At 39.5% G+C, this 16,603-nt stretch overlaps 1 protein-coding gene across 1 annotated transcript; it reads left to right on the forward strand.

The window, feature by feature from the left end:
* The first annotated feature begins 10,027 nt into the window (after positions 1–10,027).
* On the forward strand, positions 10,028–14,915 carry LOC143892457 (putative pectate lyase 5). Its single transcript, XM_077397080.1, has 4 exons — positions 10,028–10,370; positions 10,448–11,348; positions 11,448–11,653; positions 14,678–14,915. The coding sequence occupies exons 1-4, from the start codon at positions 10,240–10,242 to the stop codon at positions 14,856–14,858; spliced, it is 1,419 nt and encodes a 472-aa protein (XP_077253195.1). The 5' UTR covers positions 10,028–10,239; the 3' UTR covers positions 14,859–14,915.
* The last annotated feature ends 1,688 nt before the right edge of the window (positions 14,916–16,603 follow it).

A 16,603-nucleotide genomic window follows, 5' to 3' on the forward strand; every position in this document is an offset into this window, starting at 1 on the left:
GAAGAATGAGAGATGGTCCGATGGAGGATTAGAGGCTGTTGGCTTCTCTCAAAGAGAAATAGAGAATAAGGACTTCTACTTTCTAGGTTAGGGTTTGCCTTTACTTTTTGATAAGTATATAAAGCATACACTATTATATTTTTAAGGATAGAAAATTAGAAGCTAGAAAAACAACACGTGAAAAACTAAAATTGTCAAAAAGTAATGTGTTAATCTTTATTCTTTGCCGAGTTACGGGTTGCCTGATGCCCAACCCAACTCAACCCGAATTTTGGCCGGGTTGCCAAACCCCAACCGGACCCAAACCCAACCCGAATTTTGTCAACCCAACCCGCCCAAAATTCGGGTTCGACCCGACCCAAGTTGCACCCCTACCAGAGAGAGAGACAAGGATGGGTTAGTTTTACGGGATTTTAAATCCCCGTGAACTTTGCCCTCCTTCGGTTAAGTTGCATAGGGATGGAATTGAAGTGGAAAGGAATGGGGACGGTTCGTTGTGCGGGATTTTAAATCATGGTGTGCTTCGAGGACTATGGGTCATTTTAGGAAAGTTCATTACACCGTGGATTATTCTAGGACTGTAAGGAACTCTTCAAATAGGAAATCTAGAGTGATTGTGCCTTTCAAGTTTGAAGTAGTCCTGTGTTAGACGAGAGGAAATGCGGGACTGTAAAATTGTAAAAAGTTTTACATTCTTACACTGAGAAGTTTGTGTGCCTCAAGTGTGGCTAGAAATAAAAATGTTATGGGCCCTACTAAAATGGTCTAAATACTTTCTCACATTTTCATTCGATAAAGATTTTTTTTTTTTTTTGACCTTTTGGACATCCAGTTTGGACCTAATATTCAGTTAATTATGATTAACATGGGGAGGTCTATCTATTTATTAATGGGATCAAGTGTGGATAAATCATGATTCAAAAAACCCCAAGCAAGTAGTTTTGTAGAAGTAGATAAACACATATAAATGTGAACAGACTCATTTAAATTGTAAATAAAAATTCACTAACAAGGTAAAAAAATTAGGAACAAAATCACTTCAAACAAGAGAGAGTTGGTTGGGTAAGAATCAATTGTAGGACGCACTAAGTCTTCCCATATATCCATAGCCATTTTATCTTGCATCTTGCATTGAAATAGCTAATCAAGCTACTCGGCTTGAGTTTGCAATGACTTATCAAAATCTAGAATATGACGAAGTGTCACTACCTCTGACTCATGGGGTGAACTGCTACATTCCCTCCTCAAGTAGTTGTACAAAGTGATACACCTTCTTTTTTTTTTTGAATGGTTCCAGAACTACTACGATTAATTGGTAGTTAAGGACCCATTCAAAAAAAAAATGGTATTTTTGGTTAGTGTTTGCTGCCTGTAGGAATGTTGATGTCTTCATTACTGCAAATTTATTTTTACCCATAGCATTTTATTCTCTAGTTATACAAATATGCAGTTTTGAAAGTTCAGATTTGAATGATTTAGAAAGTTCAGATTTGAATGATTTAGTGTCATATAAGGGTGCAACTCAGGTCGATTTTTCAGACTTTGGGCTGAGCTTTGGCAAAATCGGGTCGTGTTTGGGTTGATCCCAATTCATTTTTTAGCAAAAGCTCAACCCGATCCAACCCAAGTTGCACCCGTAGTGTGTCGTATACACTTTGAATGCCACATATACCAAAATTCTTTTGTTGCCGTCTTTGTTATATTTACTTGCATTGTACAATTTCAAGTTTTATGTGTTGGGATTTATGGTATTTTGTGTGGCCTTGCAAGACCATTCCATTGCCACTGATTTAATTTCCTCCTGTTGCACTCTAATGCACATCATGTGATTGATGGAATTTTGGAAACTCCTCTTAGCCGCTTTGGACCGGCAGTTCCACGATGAGCAGGGTGTCAAGAATGTAAACTGACCAAATTGGTACCGGGACAATACCACGGAAACCATCAGGCATTGGTGATGGGATTGTGGGACCTACCAATGGAATTAAGCTCTGAAATATGGTACTTGAGATGTTCCTTTAGTGTCTGTTTGAAGGGATCGGCTCCTCAAGGCTAGTGGCCCTATGTGTTTGAGGAAACACTTGGATTGTGTGTTGGTGTGTCTCACACTGGAAAGTACTCTTTCACAATACATGGAAATATATCACATGTGCGAGGGATCGGAAAGTCTTTCGATGAAATTGGGGGCCAATGTACGTTTTTTTTCCGGAATACGTATGATTACGTGCGTTGTATTACGATAATGTGTATGCAGCACACTGAACTAGAGAAACCCTTGTGGTGAACTCTTTGGTATGGGACATAGGGCACTACATAGGACAGTTACGAATGCCCATGTCGGGCCTCATTTCAATGTGCCGATCAAAGTTGAGGAATTAGCTGTGGAATTCTTGATTAAGTTATATTTAATTTGAGTGTATTTAAAGGCCTCAACAGATACATGAAAATTGAATATATTTATTACCCTGACTATACTTGACAATTGGTCAAGACAAACCGAAAATTTATCAAAAAAAAATTTGAAGAAAATTAGCAACGTAATTTTTGTAAAATTAATATATTATTAAATATTTATTTTCTCAAATAATTATGTGGCGGGAATTTGAAAAATGATTTACAATTTGGCCGATCAAGTTGAGGAACACCTTAAATTGAGGAAATCCAAAAATATAAGGATGAATGGAAAAACGAAAAAAATCTATTGATTTACAATTTGGCCGAGGAAATCCGAAAATATGTCACCCCTATTCACCCCAACTGGAACAGACCCTTTTGGAAATTGAATTCGGTAAAGTGAATTGCATTCCAAAGTGACATATATTTCTAAGAACAGAGTGTAGACCCCCTTATTTTATCTCTGCAATTGATTTTTGTCTTTTAAGGAGGTGAAAGCAATAGATCCGAGTTCGCTTAATTTTGAGTCCAATAATCAGTTATGGAATGACAGTCGGTTCTCAAAATCCAAAACAAACAGGGCCTGAGAGGAGCAAGCTCCGCCGCGAGGAAGACTGCGACCATTGAAGAGCCCATACACAATGAAGAATTATATTGGCCCGCGCAAGAATATTAGCACCACCCCATTGAGACTTGAGAGGCATGTAAAAACATAAAAAATGAAGGGAGACGTTAAATTCGCACCGCTTATAAAGTGATTTACGGCAGACTTTTAACGTTTTTTGACGTCAAATCACGTTATAAGGGGTGTGGATCATCCTACAGGGGCAAATATATCATCACACAAAATGAATCAAGTAGCATATAATTGAGAGTAGAGCAGGAAAGACCACGATAGAATTAGAGAATTTGGTGCAATCAGAGTCATCCGAGGCCCACATACATACTTCCAAGAGGATAAAAGTGATGCATGCCAAACAACTGCAAACCATGTCGAGTTAGCCGTAAAAAATGTTCGATCATACAATCAATGCGTTAGTTGTGTCCTACATCCAATTAATAATCCATAGAAACAGTCTGATATGGCATCTAGAGCAATGAATGTACTAGATTTCTCGGAGATTAGCCATGCATACAATCCAATGGTTCGATTATGCTCGTCCACATCTGGAATTAAATATACATCTTTACAGATGCACTCATGATTTTTTATTTTTATGGCTAAAGGTCACATTGATATAACCCATAAGGCGAAAGGGTTAACGTCATTTTCAATGTAAAAAGTTTCTAAAAAAATTCCCCACAGCCCCAAAGGTCATAGGTTAAAAACATGTGAGATGGGCCCACCATAAATTCGGTTTATTCCACATAATTTGCACACCCCAAGAAGACAAATAGCCTCTTCTCACGTCAATTATCCATTGAAAATGAAGTGCATTTCCTGCAAAAGTCCGGCATTTGGTCCTTCTACATTTGAACAACTTTTGACATTCTTGCCTCTCCCTACGAGTAAACCATTATTGTGGGTCCCGCCACGCCAAAGATACTTACCCTTTAGATGTTCTCGAGATATGTAGGACCCAACCTTACCCCCTGTGATTATTTTCTTTTCATTTCATTTACCGAGCGAGGTTGGTGGGTTTTCACTTTAGCTTTTTACCACATTTTTGTGGCAGAATCTCGAATCATTTTAGGGTGCAACTCCAGTTGATTTTTGGGAATTCGGGTTGAATGAAATTGAAAGACCAATTTTCCCTTTTGCGTTATATGTCTCTGTAACCTTTACTTACTGCACTTCATAATTCATGTCACAGTAATTTTTTCATATTTAAGAAATGATAATGTACATGAGTAAAGTCCAATTTTGATGAAATGAGTTTGGTGCCTAACACTTTCCAATTCCCGGGGACTTTTGCCTGTTAAAACACGGGTTCCTTCCCCGTAGCAACCATTTCAAAAAAGAATTAGTCGAGCCACATTCTTGGGGTTCTGAATCTGATTTGCATTTGTTGAAGTCATGAAATCTTCAACGCTCCCCAGTTTCTTTTTCCGCTTCGAGAACTACTTCATCGAGAACTCTAATGTCTCAAAGCTGTTCCAAGAGTATTGTGGTGTGTCTTTGCACTTGATATAGTAATAAGGTAGTTGGGAAAATGTCTGCAAAACAATGTGAGACCAAAATTTGGAGTATAAAACATTCTAAAACCAAGCTTAGCAGCAAAATCAAAGTTTGAGATCAATTTTCATGAAAATTGTCAAATTTCATGAAAATAACATGGATTTTAGTTGGTAATAAAAGGTTGGGGCTAAAGGGAGTTTGGGCAATAAAACCCTATTCCTAGAATGTTAGTCTGGATGTTGCAACTACACTAGGATGATTGAATTATTGTACAACTTTTTGGGAGGAGAATTGCAAACCTTTCATTTGTTATCCCCCGTAGATAGGGCTCTGCCCCAAAATTCTTCTCCATAATCTGATGCTGCAGAAAAGAAATTCAAGCAGGGCAAATCTACATCGAGTCGAACAAATGAATGGTTTAGATCATCCAATAATGTGGCCCACATTGTATTTTTTTACTACGAAAGTCTATCCCGTATGAAAGCATATCTCATAAAGTGGATTGCTCACAAAAATGAAAAATGAAGCCCAACTATTCAATGCAAGTGGGTCCAGTTGATTTAGAATGAGGTCATACTGCAAAATGCGGTAAAGTTGAGAGAGACTCCTCTTTCTACAATCCACGGAAAGCACATATCCCGCTATTTAAGATACGGCTGTGTTGTCGTGGAAATGATATCGACAGTCCTTGTTTTAGTAATGACACTCCCTTCTTCATTAAACTATAAAACACTTGATTAATTAGTATTTAAGGCAAGGCTAAAGAAAACCAACAGAAAGTAAGAAAAGTGATCACGTGAGGCAGTTGGTCTCATTTCTAACGGTCAATTTTAGTCCCCAATTCCGGTCACATAGATACGATATGATCCGTTGGTTTGATTGGTGCCCAGATCTCCAGCCCATTGCCGTTCATCGGCCTTGATTAGAGAACCATTAAACTATCTAGATTTATTCCAAGAGAAGCTAAGCCGTTGATTTTTATTTTGTGCTTTCATTTTAAGCACTGGATGTCCATTAGGCATGGGACCAAGACCATGTGGGCCACCTCATTAAGGCATACAAAATCATCATTCCCAACCATAGTTAGCAAAACTTCGTTACATAGGGGTGCACTCACGCTACCCGGATACCTAAAGAATACACTTATGCAGCATTTATTAAAGAAGGAAAATGGCCCCAAAACTTTTCAGAGTAAAAAAACAAAAGGTAGAAGAAAAAGAGAAAAATACATAGAGAAAACTTTCTATTCGTGTCTTTTCTCACTCGCCAAACGTCTCCTTAAAAAGCAGCACGTAATGGGTGGTTAAAAAACAACTCAACCCAACTCAGTCTACTCCTGACACTAGTTGGGTTCATCTACATGGATCATTTTCTTCCATTCTATCATGTCCAAGGTCATGTTCTCTGTTATGTTCCTAGCCCACAAGTCTTTCCTCACTGTTTCTACCCAAGTTATTTTCGGTCTGCCCATACATCTTTTTACTGCATCAACTTGGCACGAGTTACTTCTTCTCACTGAAGCATCCAAAGGCCTATGTTGGATATGCCTAAACCATCTTAAGCGGTGCTCTCTCATCTTCTTCTCAATCGGTGCCACCCCCACCTTTTTACGGATATTTTCATTTTTAATTCAATCTAACCTTGTGTGTGGCCACACATCCATCTAAGCATTCACATCTCCGCTGCACTCATCTTATGCGCATGCTGGTTTTTGGTGGCTCAACATTCTGAGCCGTACAGCATGACTGGCCTCACAACTATCTTATAAAACTTTCCCTTCAACTTGGTATGTATTCTACGATAGCATAGAACACCTAAAGCATGCTTCCACTTCAACCAACCTGCTCTTATTATGTGATTAACATCATTTTCAATCTCTCATTCCTTGTGTAGGATTGAACCAAGATAGCGAAAGATATCACTCTTCGGTACCTCCTGTCCGGCCATATTTACTATATCGCCGCCCCACCTCATTACATCAATTAATACTATGTCATCTGCAAATAATATACACCACGACACCTCGTCCTGGATATCCTATGTAAGTTCATTCATAACTAGAGTAAAAAGATAAGGGCTTAGAGCTGGTCCTTGGTGCAGTCCTATTGTAATCGGAAACTCACCAGACGTGCCATCCATAGTTACAAAACCAAAGCAGAAAATAACATCGCTGATAACTTCGAAGTTGAATACCAAGAACGGCAAAGTTATTCGCCAATAACTTTGAAGTTACGGGAGAATATACATGTCCAGTAACAAAATAAAAAATAAAAATGAGAAATAGTGCAACGAACAATCACTTTTTCTCCAAGTGAAAATTCGCCAATAATTTCGAGCACACCCACGGATGGCCGAGTCGGACGGCGCACGCACGTAATATAACCGAAAGCCCACTAGGTCCACTTGGCCACTCATGCGTGTAAGCCCCTTTTTCCTTTCCTCATATATAAGATAAGAGAAGTGAAAACCAATATATAGTCCTGATCCTTTCCTCCACTTTCCAATGTGAGACTAAATGTCTCCCAAAAGCACAAGGGGAAAGAGGGGAAAATCAAATTTGCTTCTAAAAGACTACAAAGGCATAGAGTGCACAAGCATAAAGATCAAAGACACATTAAGACAAAATTGAGTAAATATTATAATTTGAATTATAATTAGACTTTCTCCTTTTATGAAAAGAAAAAGTCAAAACGAACAGTCACATTTACCTAGCAATGGTGAGAAAGGGTAAGTTTTGAATTGTAAAATGGGCAGGCATGCAAGTAAAATCAAGACAGATGATCTTGTAGATCATCATGAGGCAATCCATATGGTCACGGTCCTTTCCATGTGTGAGATAAAGAACTACGAAAATCAACATTTCAGCTTTCCTTAGCAAAACACTAAAAGGAACATGATGGATCAAGGGTCTATGGTCATCGGATCAGGTGCTTATCTCTTATTTGATTGCCACATTGATCGAATGATAATATCACTTTTTTTTTGTTGCCACATTGATCGAATGATAATATCACTTGATCAGCATATTTTGGTCTCACTATTTGAACGTCCGGGATCGGTAATGCACACGAACGTAATTAAAGGAACAAACTCCGAGAAGGAAAGTAACCAACAAAGGAAAGTAACCACAGCGGGTGAACGGTCATTTGATTTTGGAAAGTGATATATTCATCCCCACACCCCAAAGTGTGATTGTACTACTTTTTTTTTACACCACAAGCCCACAAGGTGTGGCGCGGGGAAGAAGAAAAGGGAACGAATTTGTTATTTCTGTTTGGTTGCCGGGATTTTTTTTGTTCCTAGGATTTATGTTGGAGAAAAAAATCCAAGGATATTGGTGGGGAAAAAATGTCCTAGAAGTATCCTGGTAAATGAAAAACCACATGTTTGGTTGACCGGACTATGGTGGGAAAAAAAAAAAAACTTTGTTTGGTTGCTTGAACTGTTGGGAAGAAAAAAAAATCTTCTCAAGCTTATTTTTGGTTCCTCGGATTATTTTGGGATGGGATGAAAAGGCAATTATTACAAGAGTGAGCTTAAAAAAATTCACCACACAAGCAATCATTGCAAGAGTGGGATTAAAAAAATTCTAGTGCTAAAAAGCAACCAAACATGGGTTGAGATGAAAATTTTACTAAAACTTCCTAGGACAAAAAGTTTACTGGCAACCAAACGGGTCTGCAATGCCCCGTCTAAGGACTGCCAATATCATTTCCTTTTCTCCATGGAGGTTAAACTACTTTGAGGAATGGACTATGTAATTCTAACCTGAAGTGAAGTGGGCTCCATGGAGAGAGAGAGAGATCGGTTCACTTTTTGTACAGATCAGTCCACTTTTTGTACAACCATGTTTTAATAAGTCTACTTTTAGACTGGTAAATGATATCAGCATTTTAATAATTGCACTAAACAGCTTGTCTTTTCTTCTCAGACCTTTTTGGGAACTGTAATAACCTTCGAAAGGTCTTTAAATCGTTTCCCCACTTTACTCTGTTTTTTTAATCTTCCGGAAGAGAAAAGTACGGATGAGGGCCTATGTTTAGTGAAAATACGGATTGAGGGTACCTTTGAAAACAAGAAAAAAAAGGGCTAAACTTCAAAACTTTTCTTAGGCTAAACTTCAAAATCGGGTGGTCAAAAGACCCTGATACCCTTATGACACCATTATGACATCGACAGAGTCCTCCTTTTTTATTACTACCTCTTAAATTTGCCCGATTTACGAGGCTTCTTTTAGTTCATTTAAATGCGTATTTGAACCGAGAGAACCTTGGGTTCGTTTCTATCTTGGCCGTTGCAAATAACTAGAGACGGATGGATCTTGACACGTGTTGGAAAACTTTTTAGAACCCCAACGTTATTGTACTTTTTGGAACACTGACGTTATCTTTTGGCTTAGAACGGTAGACGTTATTTTTTCTCACTTATCTTTTCAACATGTGTCATTCATCCATCCGTCTCTAGGTATTTTTCGACGGCCAAGATAGAAATAATAGGTACGCTGGAGGAAAATAATGGGACGCCGATGGAAATAATGGTTACAGAGAGGAAAATAATGGGTACGCCAGCGGAAATAATGTGTACGTCGATGGAAATAATGGTTACAAAGAGGGAAATAATGGGTACGCCGATGGAAATAATGGTTACAGAGAGGAAAATAATGGGTACGCCAATGGAAATAATGGTTACAGAGAGGGCAATAATGGGTACGCCGGCGGAAATAATGGTTACAAAGAGGGGAATAATGGGTGTCCCGGCGGAAATAATGGGTACGCCGATGGAAATAATGGTTAAAGAGAGGAGAGTAATGGGTACGCCGGCGGAAATAATGGGTACGTCGATGGAAATAATGGTTACTAAGAGGGGAGTAATGGGTACGCCGGCTGAAATAATTGGTACGCCGATGGAAATAATGGTTACAGAGGGGAATATGAATAATGGGTACGCCGATGGAAATAATGGTTACAGAGAAAGGAGTATGGTTACAGAGAGGGGTATTATTACAAGACTCCACCGTTTCATATTGATGTCCACGTGTCGTGGATCCGACCGTCTATTTATATTGGCGACGACCAAGATTTAAAGGAACCCAAGGACTCTGGGTTCATAGAAAGATTTCAATCAAAACTAAACCGACTATATATAGCCGCTAGCATTCCAAAAAGTTTTTCAACACATGTCAGGCATCCATCTGTCTCTAGGTATTTCCGACGGTCAAGATAGAAACGAACCCAAGGTTCTGTGACTTCTGTCAGTTCAAATGCCAGACGAACCAAAAGAACGCTAATAATGAAAAAAGAGGCTGAATGATGTTTCTATTGATGTCAGAAGGGTATCGAGGTTTTTTTTCCAACCCGATTTTGAAGATTAGCCCATTTTTTGTTTTTGTTTTAGAAAGTGCCCACAATCCGTATTTTCACTAAACATTAGCCCACATTCCGTACTTCTCTCCTTTCGGAAGGACTCATTAATATTTATTATTTTAACCTTAAAACCTTAACATTGAAATGTCTGGTTAACAAGCCAGGTAGGATTGGGAGAGACAGACAGATAGCCAGGTCTCTCCTAAAACCTAACAAAGAAGTTTTCAATCCCTTTTTTCTAATGCTATAAATAAGACAACCCATTTCCCAAAAAAAATCCAATCCCTTCCCCACTTAATCAAAGCTCACTGAAGAACAAAAAAACCCAGTTCATTGAAGAAGAAAGAAAGCTGCAGAGAAAAGATGCTCTCTACCACATGCATTCTCCTAATCTGGCTTCTGAAATCACTCTCACCCACTATTTTAGTCTTAGCCACATTCAACTTCTCTTTCCCACACCCAGATCCAGAATCCATAGTCCAAGATGTTCAAAGGTAAGAGGTTAAAGATACTCAAAATCCAATGTAGTTGAGTTAGGGTTAGGGTTTCATTTTTGTGTTCTGTTTTGCAGGAGATTGAACGAATCCGTTTCCAGAAGGGCATTATTAGGGACTAACAAAGTTGGGTCTCAGTGTATGACCGGAAACCCAATAGATGACTGTTGGAGGTGTGACCCAAACTGGCAACAAAACCGTCAGCGGTTAGCAAACTGCGGAATAGGGTTCGGTAAAGACGCGATTGGAGGAAGGGACGGTCAGATCTACGTGGTCACAGACTCATCAGACCGGGATGCCGTGAACCCAACACCGGGGACCCTCCGGTACGCCGTTATCCAAGAGCAACCCCTATGGATCATATTCGCAGCCGATATGATGATAAAATTAAACCAAGAACTGATCATGAACAGCTACAAAACCATAGATGGCCGAGGTGCGAATGTACACATCACCGGTGGAGGTTGCATTACATTACAATATATTAGCAATGTAATCATTCACAACATTCATGTTCATCACTGTGTTCCGTCCGGCAAGGCGAATGTAAGATCCAGTCCGACCCATTATGGATGGAGGACTGAATCGGACGGTGATGGGATATCGATTTTTGGGGCTAGGGATCTTTGGGTGGATCATTGTTCTTTGTCTTACTGTAGAGATGGGCTTATTGATGCTATAATGGGGTCGACTGGGATTACTATATCGAATAATTATTTTTCACATCACGATGAGGTTATGCTTTTGGGTGCTAGAGATGATTTCTTGCCGGATTCCGGCATGCAGGTTACGATTGCTTTTAACCATTTTGGGGAGGCCTTGGTTCAGAGAATGCCTAGGTGTAGAAGGGGTTATTTTCATGTTGTGAATAATGATTTTACGCAGTGGGAGATGTATGCTATTGGGGGTAGTGCTAATCCGACCGTCAATAGTCAGGGGAATCGGTACACGGCACCGTTTGATCAAAATGCCAAGGAGGTACTGATTTTTTTTTTCATTTTTTTAGTCTCTGTTTTGCTCTGTTTTACTCTGTTTTTTGTATGGGGGTGTGGGCTAATGTGCGCTGGGGGTGTGTAGGTTACGAAGAGAGTTGAAACAGAGGAGAATGTATGGATGGGGTGGAATTGGAGAACGGAGGGGGATATAATGGTGAACGGAGCTTTTTTTACTTCTTCCGGGGCAGGCTTGGGTGCGAAATATGCAAAGGCTTCGAGTGTGGATCCCAAATCAGCGGCTCTCATTGATCAGCTAACCACGAACGCAGGTGTATTGGGTGGGCCCAGGTATTTGATTCCTATTTCTTTCTCCTCTTCCATTGATTAGTGTTAAAAAAACTGTAGTGGAACCCACAACTTGACCATCCGAACCGTTCATTTATGGACCCACTTGTAGATGGGTGTTGCGCAAAATGAAAAAAAATCTCCCACTTAATAAAAAGATCTAACGCGTTGATCTAGACCATCCATCTGTTTAACCCTACATTGGATCTCTACTGGTTAAAAATCTTGCCAATTTGACAATGTACTTTGCCCTCTACAGATAGACGGTCCGGATCGGTATAAAGGTGGGGCCCATTAGTAAGAACGGACAACTTTTTTGTACTATAATGAGGTCTAACTGTCTAAGCGCGTCCTTTTTACTTTATTTTATCCGCCATGATAAATTAAATATTTTTTTCCAACCCTGCGAAAGGACTAAAATACCCTATTTTTTTATTGTCAGCCACCCTTTATTCACTTCTTCTGACACCCCCTGTTCTCGGTCTCTGAAACGAGTAGTCTCACCTCTGTTCGTCGGCCCTGTTTTTGGAAACCCCACTTCCGAAGGACATTTTTATTAAAAACAATGATAACCGCACCCCCTCTATTCCGATACTGCCACTCCTCCATTAATTTAAACTTCTTCTCCCTCATTGGCCGCTATGATTCAGCCCGCTCTCAAAATGGCCTTTTCTCACTTGGTCCAAGTTTCCATCGATGCATGTGCCCCTATTCGCGCTCTTTTAGAACCATGTGGGCCCACGTTCAGGTCTCTTTTTATTTAATTTAATAAAATATATTTATTTTTTATTCTATTTCAAATTGAGAAAATCCTCGGTTGGAGACTCTATTTTGTATGGAGTGTGCGTCACTTTATTCGCACCCAATGCTCGTTTATTCCTAACCGATGCTTGCCAGCTAAGGTGTAGGGGCGTAGGGCCCACATTTACTATATTTATCCTGAAATTATATAGTCGCCCCCTTCTCTTGCCCGGGCCACCCCTTGTAAAGAGTATAATAAAAACAGAGATCGCCGAAAGCTGAGAACGAATGACGCTTGTTATTGAATGTGTTTTTGGTGTGCATGTGACTGTGATGTTGTAGTTGGCCCCCATCCTTTTGGTAAGTAACGCCACCTATGCATTGCATGAACTCTAAAAATTTACTGTGGGCCCACCCAATGAACGGTTCGGATTGTGCTTTCACCTAATAATGGATTCAAGGGACTTTTGAGATGGTTTTAGAATTCTAATATCCTCTTTTGATTATTTTAAATAATTGGTTCTTTACAATTTAGACAAGGGCGATGATTTTTTCATCCCCTGTAGGATAATGCGCCCCACTGTTAACGTGATTTGACGTCCAAAAACGTTAAAATACGCCCGCAATTGACGTTAAAAGGGGGGGGGGGGGTGAAAAAATATCTCGATTTGGCTGTCGAAAATAGTTTAATACAGATGAGGGTGAAGAATCAGGAGCTAAATCTTTCAGTATCTAAATACACTGGATATCCTCTCAAGTCCCTCATCAGTTGCTTTATACTTTTGAGACTTAGTACTGAGGATATGGTGTGGGGTCTTTGAATAGCATAGTCACAAGGTTTGCCATTAATCACGATACAGTTAATGGGAAATGATGTTTTCGCTCCCTTTTCCACCGTTTTCTCATATCCCTAAATGACAACATTTCCACTCTCTTGTCTGTTTTTTTCTGAAAATTGCCTGTTTAGGAAACCAAAAAAAGGGGGTGGGAGTATCATTTTCAGAATGTGACCCTAACTCCGTTTGGTTGCTAGGGATGGGCTCGGAAAGTAGTGGAATATGAAGTCAAGCGGGATGAGAGAAGCATTTTAATTTGTCTAGAATTACCTTGGAGAATAATGAACCAGTGTTTGGTTGCACGGCATATCCTCGGAAAGAAAGAGGAGAAAAAGTAGGGGTGTCATTACCAATATAGGAACAGAGGCAAGAGAGAGAAAGAGAGAGCATCATTCCCTAGAAAATTCAACCAAAATTTTTTTAGTCTTTAAATGATTTGCTTTTAGGAGGGACAAGGAATCGACATCATCACACAAGTAATTATTACATGGGTGAAATCCAAGGGAGTCCCAATGCTATTTTGACGACCAAACATGGAATGAGATGGCAAATCCAAACCAAATTCAGACAGCTGCCCAGCTTTTATGCAACCAAACGAAGCATAAGTATATAATAACATTAAAAATTAGAGTAATGCTAGGGAGTAGGGAACCAATTCTTTTTTCGGTTTGGTTGTCCTGCCTTAATGACTTGAGCAACCCCTTAGATTTGGGAAAATCAACAAAAAGTAATTTTGTTTTTGTACACATGGCATATTCTCAGTTCAGGTCTCATGCTCTTTGGTGCTCTCGGTCTTCATATCAGTTTCCTAAAAATTAATCAAAATTCTATACATATGATTTTAATATGCTGCAGTATACCTTATGTGACCGTAATTCCATAAAAAGGCTAATTTTTAGGAAAATGATATAGGCAGCACCATGTTTTTGAAAATAAGTACAAAGTCACCTTGTGGCATGAGCTTTTTTGCGAGGTTACTGATATTCACACTAATTCTACTTGTATTTTAATATTTAACCAACTCTCCAAGGCTATTTCAATCCCAAAAAGCTCTTCCAAGCCGGTTCAAAAATAAAAGATAAGGTGAGCTAGTGCAATTATAAAAACATGGCAGTGCCAATATCACCAGCCTTTGTCTATTGTAACAGCTGGTTAAGCATATAGGACAATGAGAGTTTGCATCTGCTATCACCTATTTATCACTATACAAAGTTTTTTTTACCTTTATCGTGATATATTGCCATCGAATTATCAACTTTTAAATTATTTTATGTTGGTAAATTCTCAAATTTTTAGCTATTAACTTTCCTATAGAAGTCGACAAATTACTATCTAGTATGTTGCTCGTAAAGTTTCAAATTGTAATATCAATAGCAATAGTGATAATAAATAATTGGTTTGCATGTGATTGAATGATTGATGATTAGGATGTTTTTGTTTGGTGGAACAGGGACAACGGAATGAGCATAACGAATCCGGGTTTCAACAATGGTGGGACCGGAGCCGGCTCTGGGGTCACCGACGGTGGTGGATACCTTGGAATGATATACGGGAACGGCGCACCACCGTCACCCCCCTTGTTTTTGTCTCTTCTCATTATTGTTATTATGTCTTCTCTAATCACTTTGTAACATCACTACCACAACTTGGAAATAGAAATTTGAAAGAAAAAAATGCCATTAATATTAGTAGAACGATTAGGAAGAGAGTCATTTTCACAAATAATAGAGGTGAATGATATATTCGCCCCTTTTCTTCCCCGGGCCACCCCTCTAAAAAAACATGGAAAATTATATGGTGGCCGGCCGGGCATGCATGTTCGGCCTGAAAAAAATAAGGGGCCTACATTTTTTGGATGATCCAAACCGTTCATTGGTTGGGTCCTGATGCAGATAGGTGTACCCGGAAAATCTTCTCTACAGGATGATCATTACCCTCCGTTCTGTGGAGATTTTGACACTGCCATCCATTTTAAACCTCCACAAATTGAAGGGTTAGGAACATCCTACATAGAAGATGCTCCGGGCACAACCTATCTACATAAGGGCCCAACAAATGATCGGTTGGGATCACCCAAAAAAGCTGGGTCCCCCTGGTTTTTGGGACTGCATGTGCATGCATGGCCGTCCATATTTAGTATTCATAAATAAGATAGAGGCCTAGAGGAAGTGGCCCAGGGAAGAAAATGATGTGAAAAATATCAATTCCAACAATAGAAATAGAATTTTCCTTATTCTAGAGGCAAGGGTGACCCACCTCTCTCTCTCTCTCTCTCTCTCTCTCTCTCTCTCTCTCGTTATTGGACAACCATACATGAAGAAAACACGTGGTGGGCCCGGACTTGATCTGAAATAGTCAAACAATCTTGTTATTTCTTACGTGGGCTACCCTTGTACATAAATTGCATGTGCTTAAAGTCCGAAAGTCACCCTCCGAACATTATCAACGTAACCAACTAGTTTGCAAGTGGGTATGTAGATGGGCGGTTATGATGAAGTTGAGCAGCGGTTTACATCGGATGGCCACTGATGTTTGCCCACTAGATGAAGGCTCCCCGTCATGGTGATCTCATGTGGGTGTACCCATTCAAAATATTATATCAATCCTCTTAAATTTTGAGAAAATGATGGAGCTCAGGAACAGTCGAAGTCTGTAGTCTCCCCTTATCTCAGACCTTCTGTGTGGTCATCTCCTCCCTTGGAATGCCACATTTCTCCCTCTAATTCCGCCTCGGTTCTAATTTGGGCCGATTCTGATTCCGGCAATCTAAACACACCTATGGATGGGAAGAAAAGTAAAAGAGAACCGTTTGTTGTTTTATGTACAAAGACTTCTATAAAAAAGCGTTGTACAAAATAAATTAGGCATTGATAAATCGACTCCCAAATATCTTAAATCGACCCCCATGTGTCGCAGAGGAGAGAGAAAGACACATGGGGAGTCGATTTAAGATATATGAGAGTCAATTTATCACTCCCCGATAAATTTTATGGAAACAAATTGAAAGAGAGAGGGATCAGTCTTTTTTCACTTCCATTCCCATCGAGGAGAGGCAGGCAACCCAAACAGAGCTTTTACGCATGGAATCTTGTACACATATAATTACATCAAGTAATTAGACAATTATATTTTCAAAATAGTTTACAATTGCTTCGGGGAGATGATTTTTTCACCCCCCCTTAAGGATTATGCGCCTTTTCACGTGAATTGTTGCACGCTTTTGACGTCAAATCACGTTAAAAGGGGAGCGCATAATCCTAAAGGGGGGTGAAAAAAAATCATCGCCCTCTGCATTAGTCAAATTCTTGACATCATGTGAATGAATGATTATGTGGTTGTGAGATCCAACAAATTCTACATAGGATACTTTGAGTGG

Source organism: Tasmannia lanceolata, unplaced genomic scaffold (assembly GCF_043159265.1).
Source record: "Tasmannia lanceolata isolate RefF3 unplaced genomic scaffold, GAP_Taslan_0.1 ptg000015l, whole genome shotgun sequence".
Classification (NCBI taxonomy): domain Eukaryota; kingdom Viridiplantae; phylum Streptophyta; class Magnoliopsida; order Canellales; family Winteraceae; genus Tasmannia; species Tasmannia lanceolata.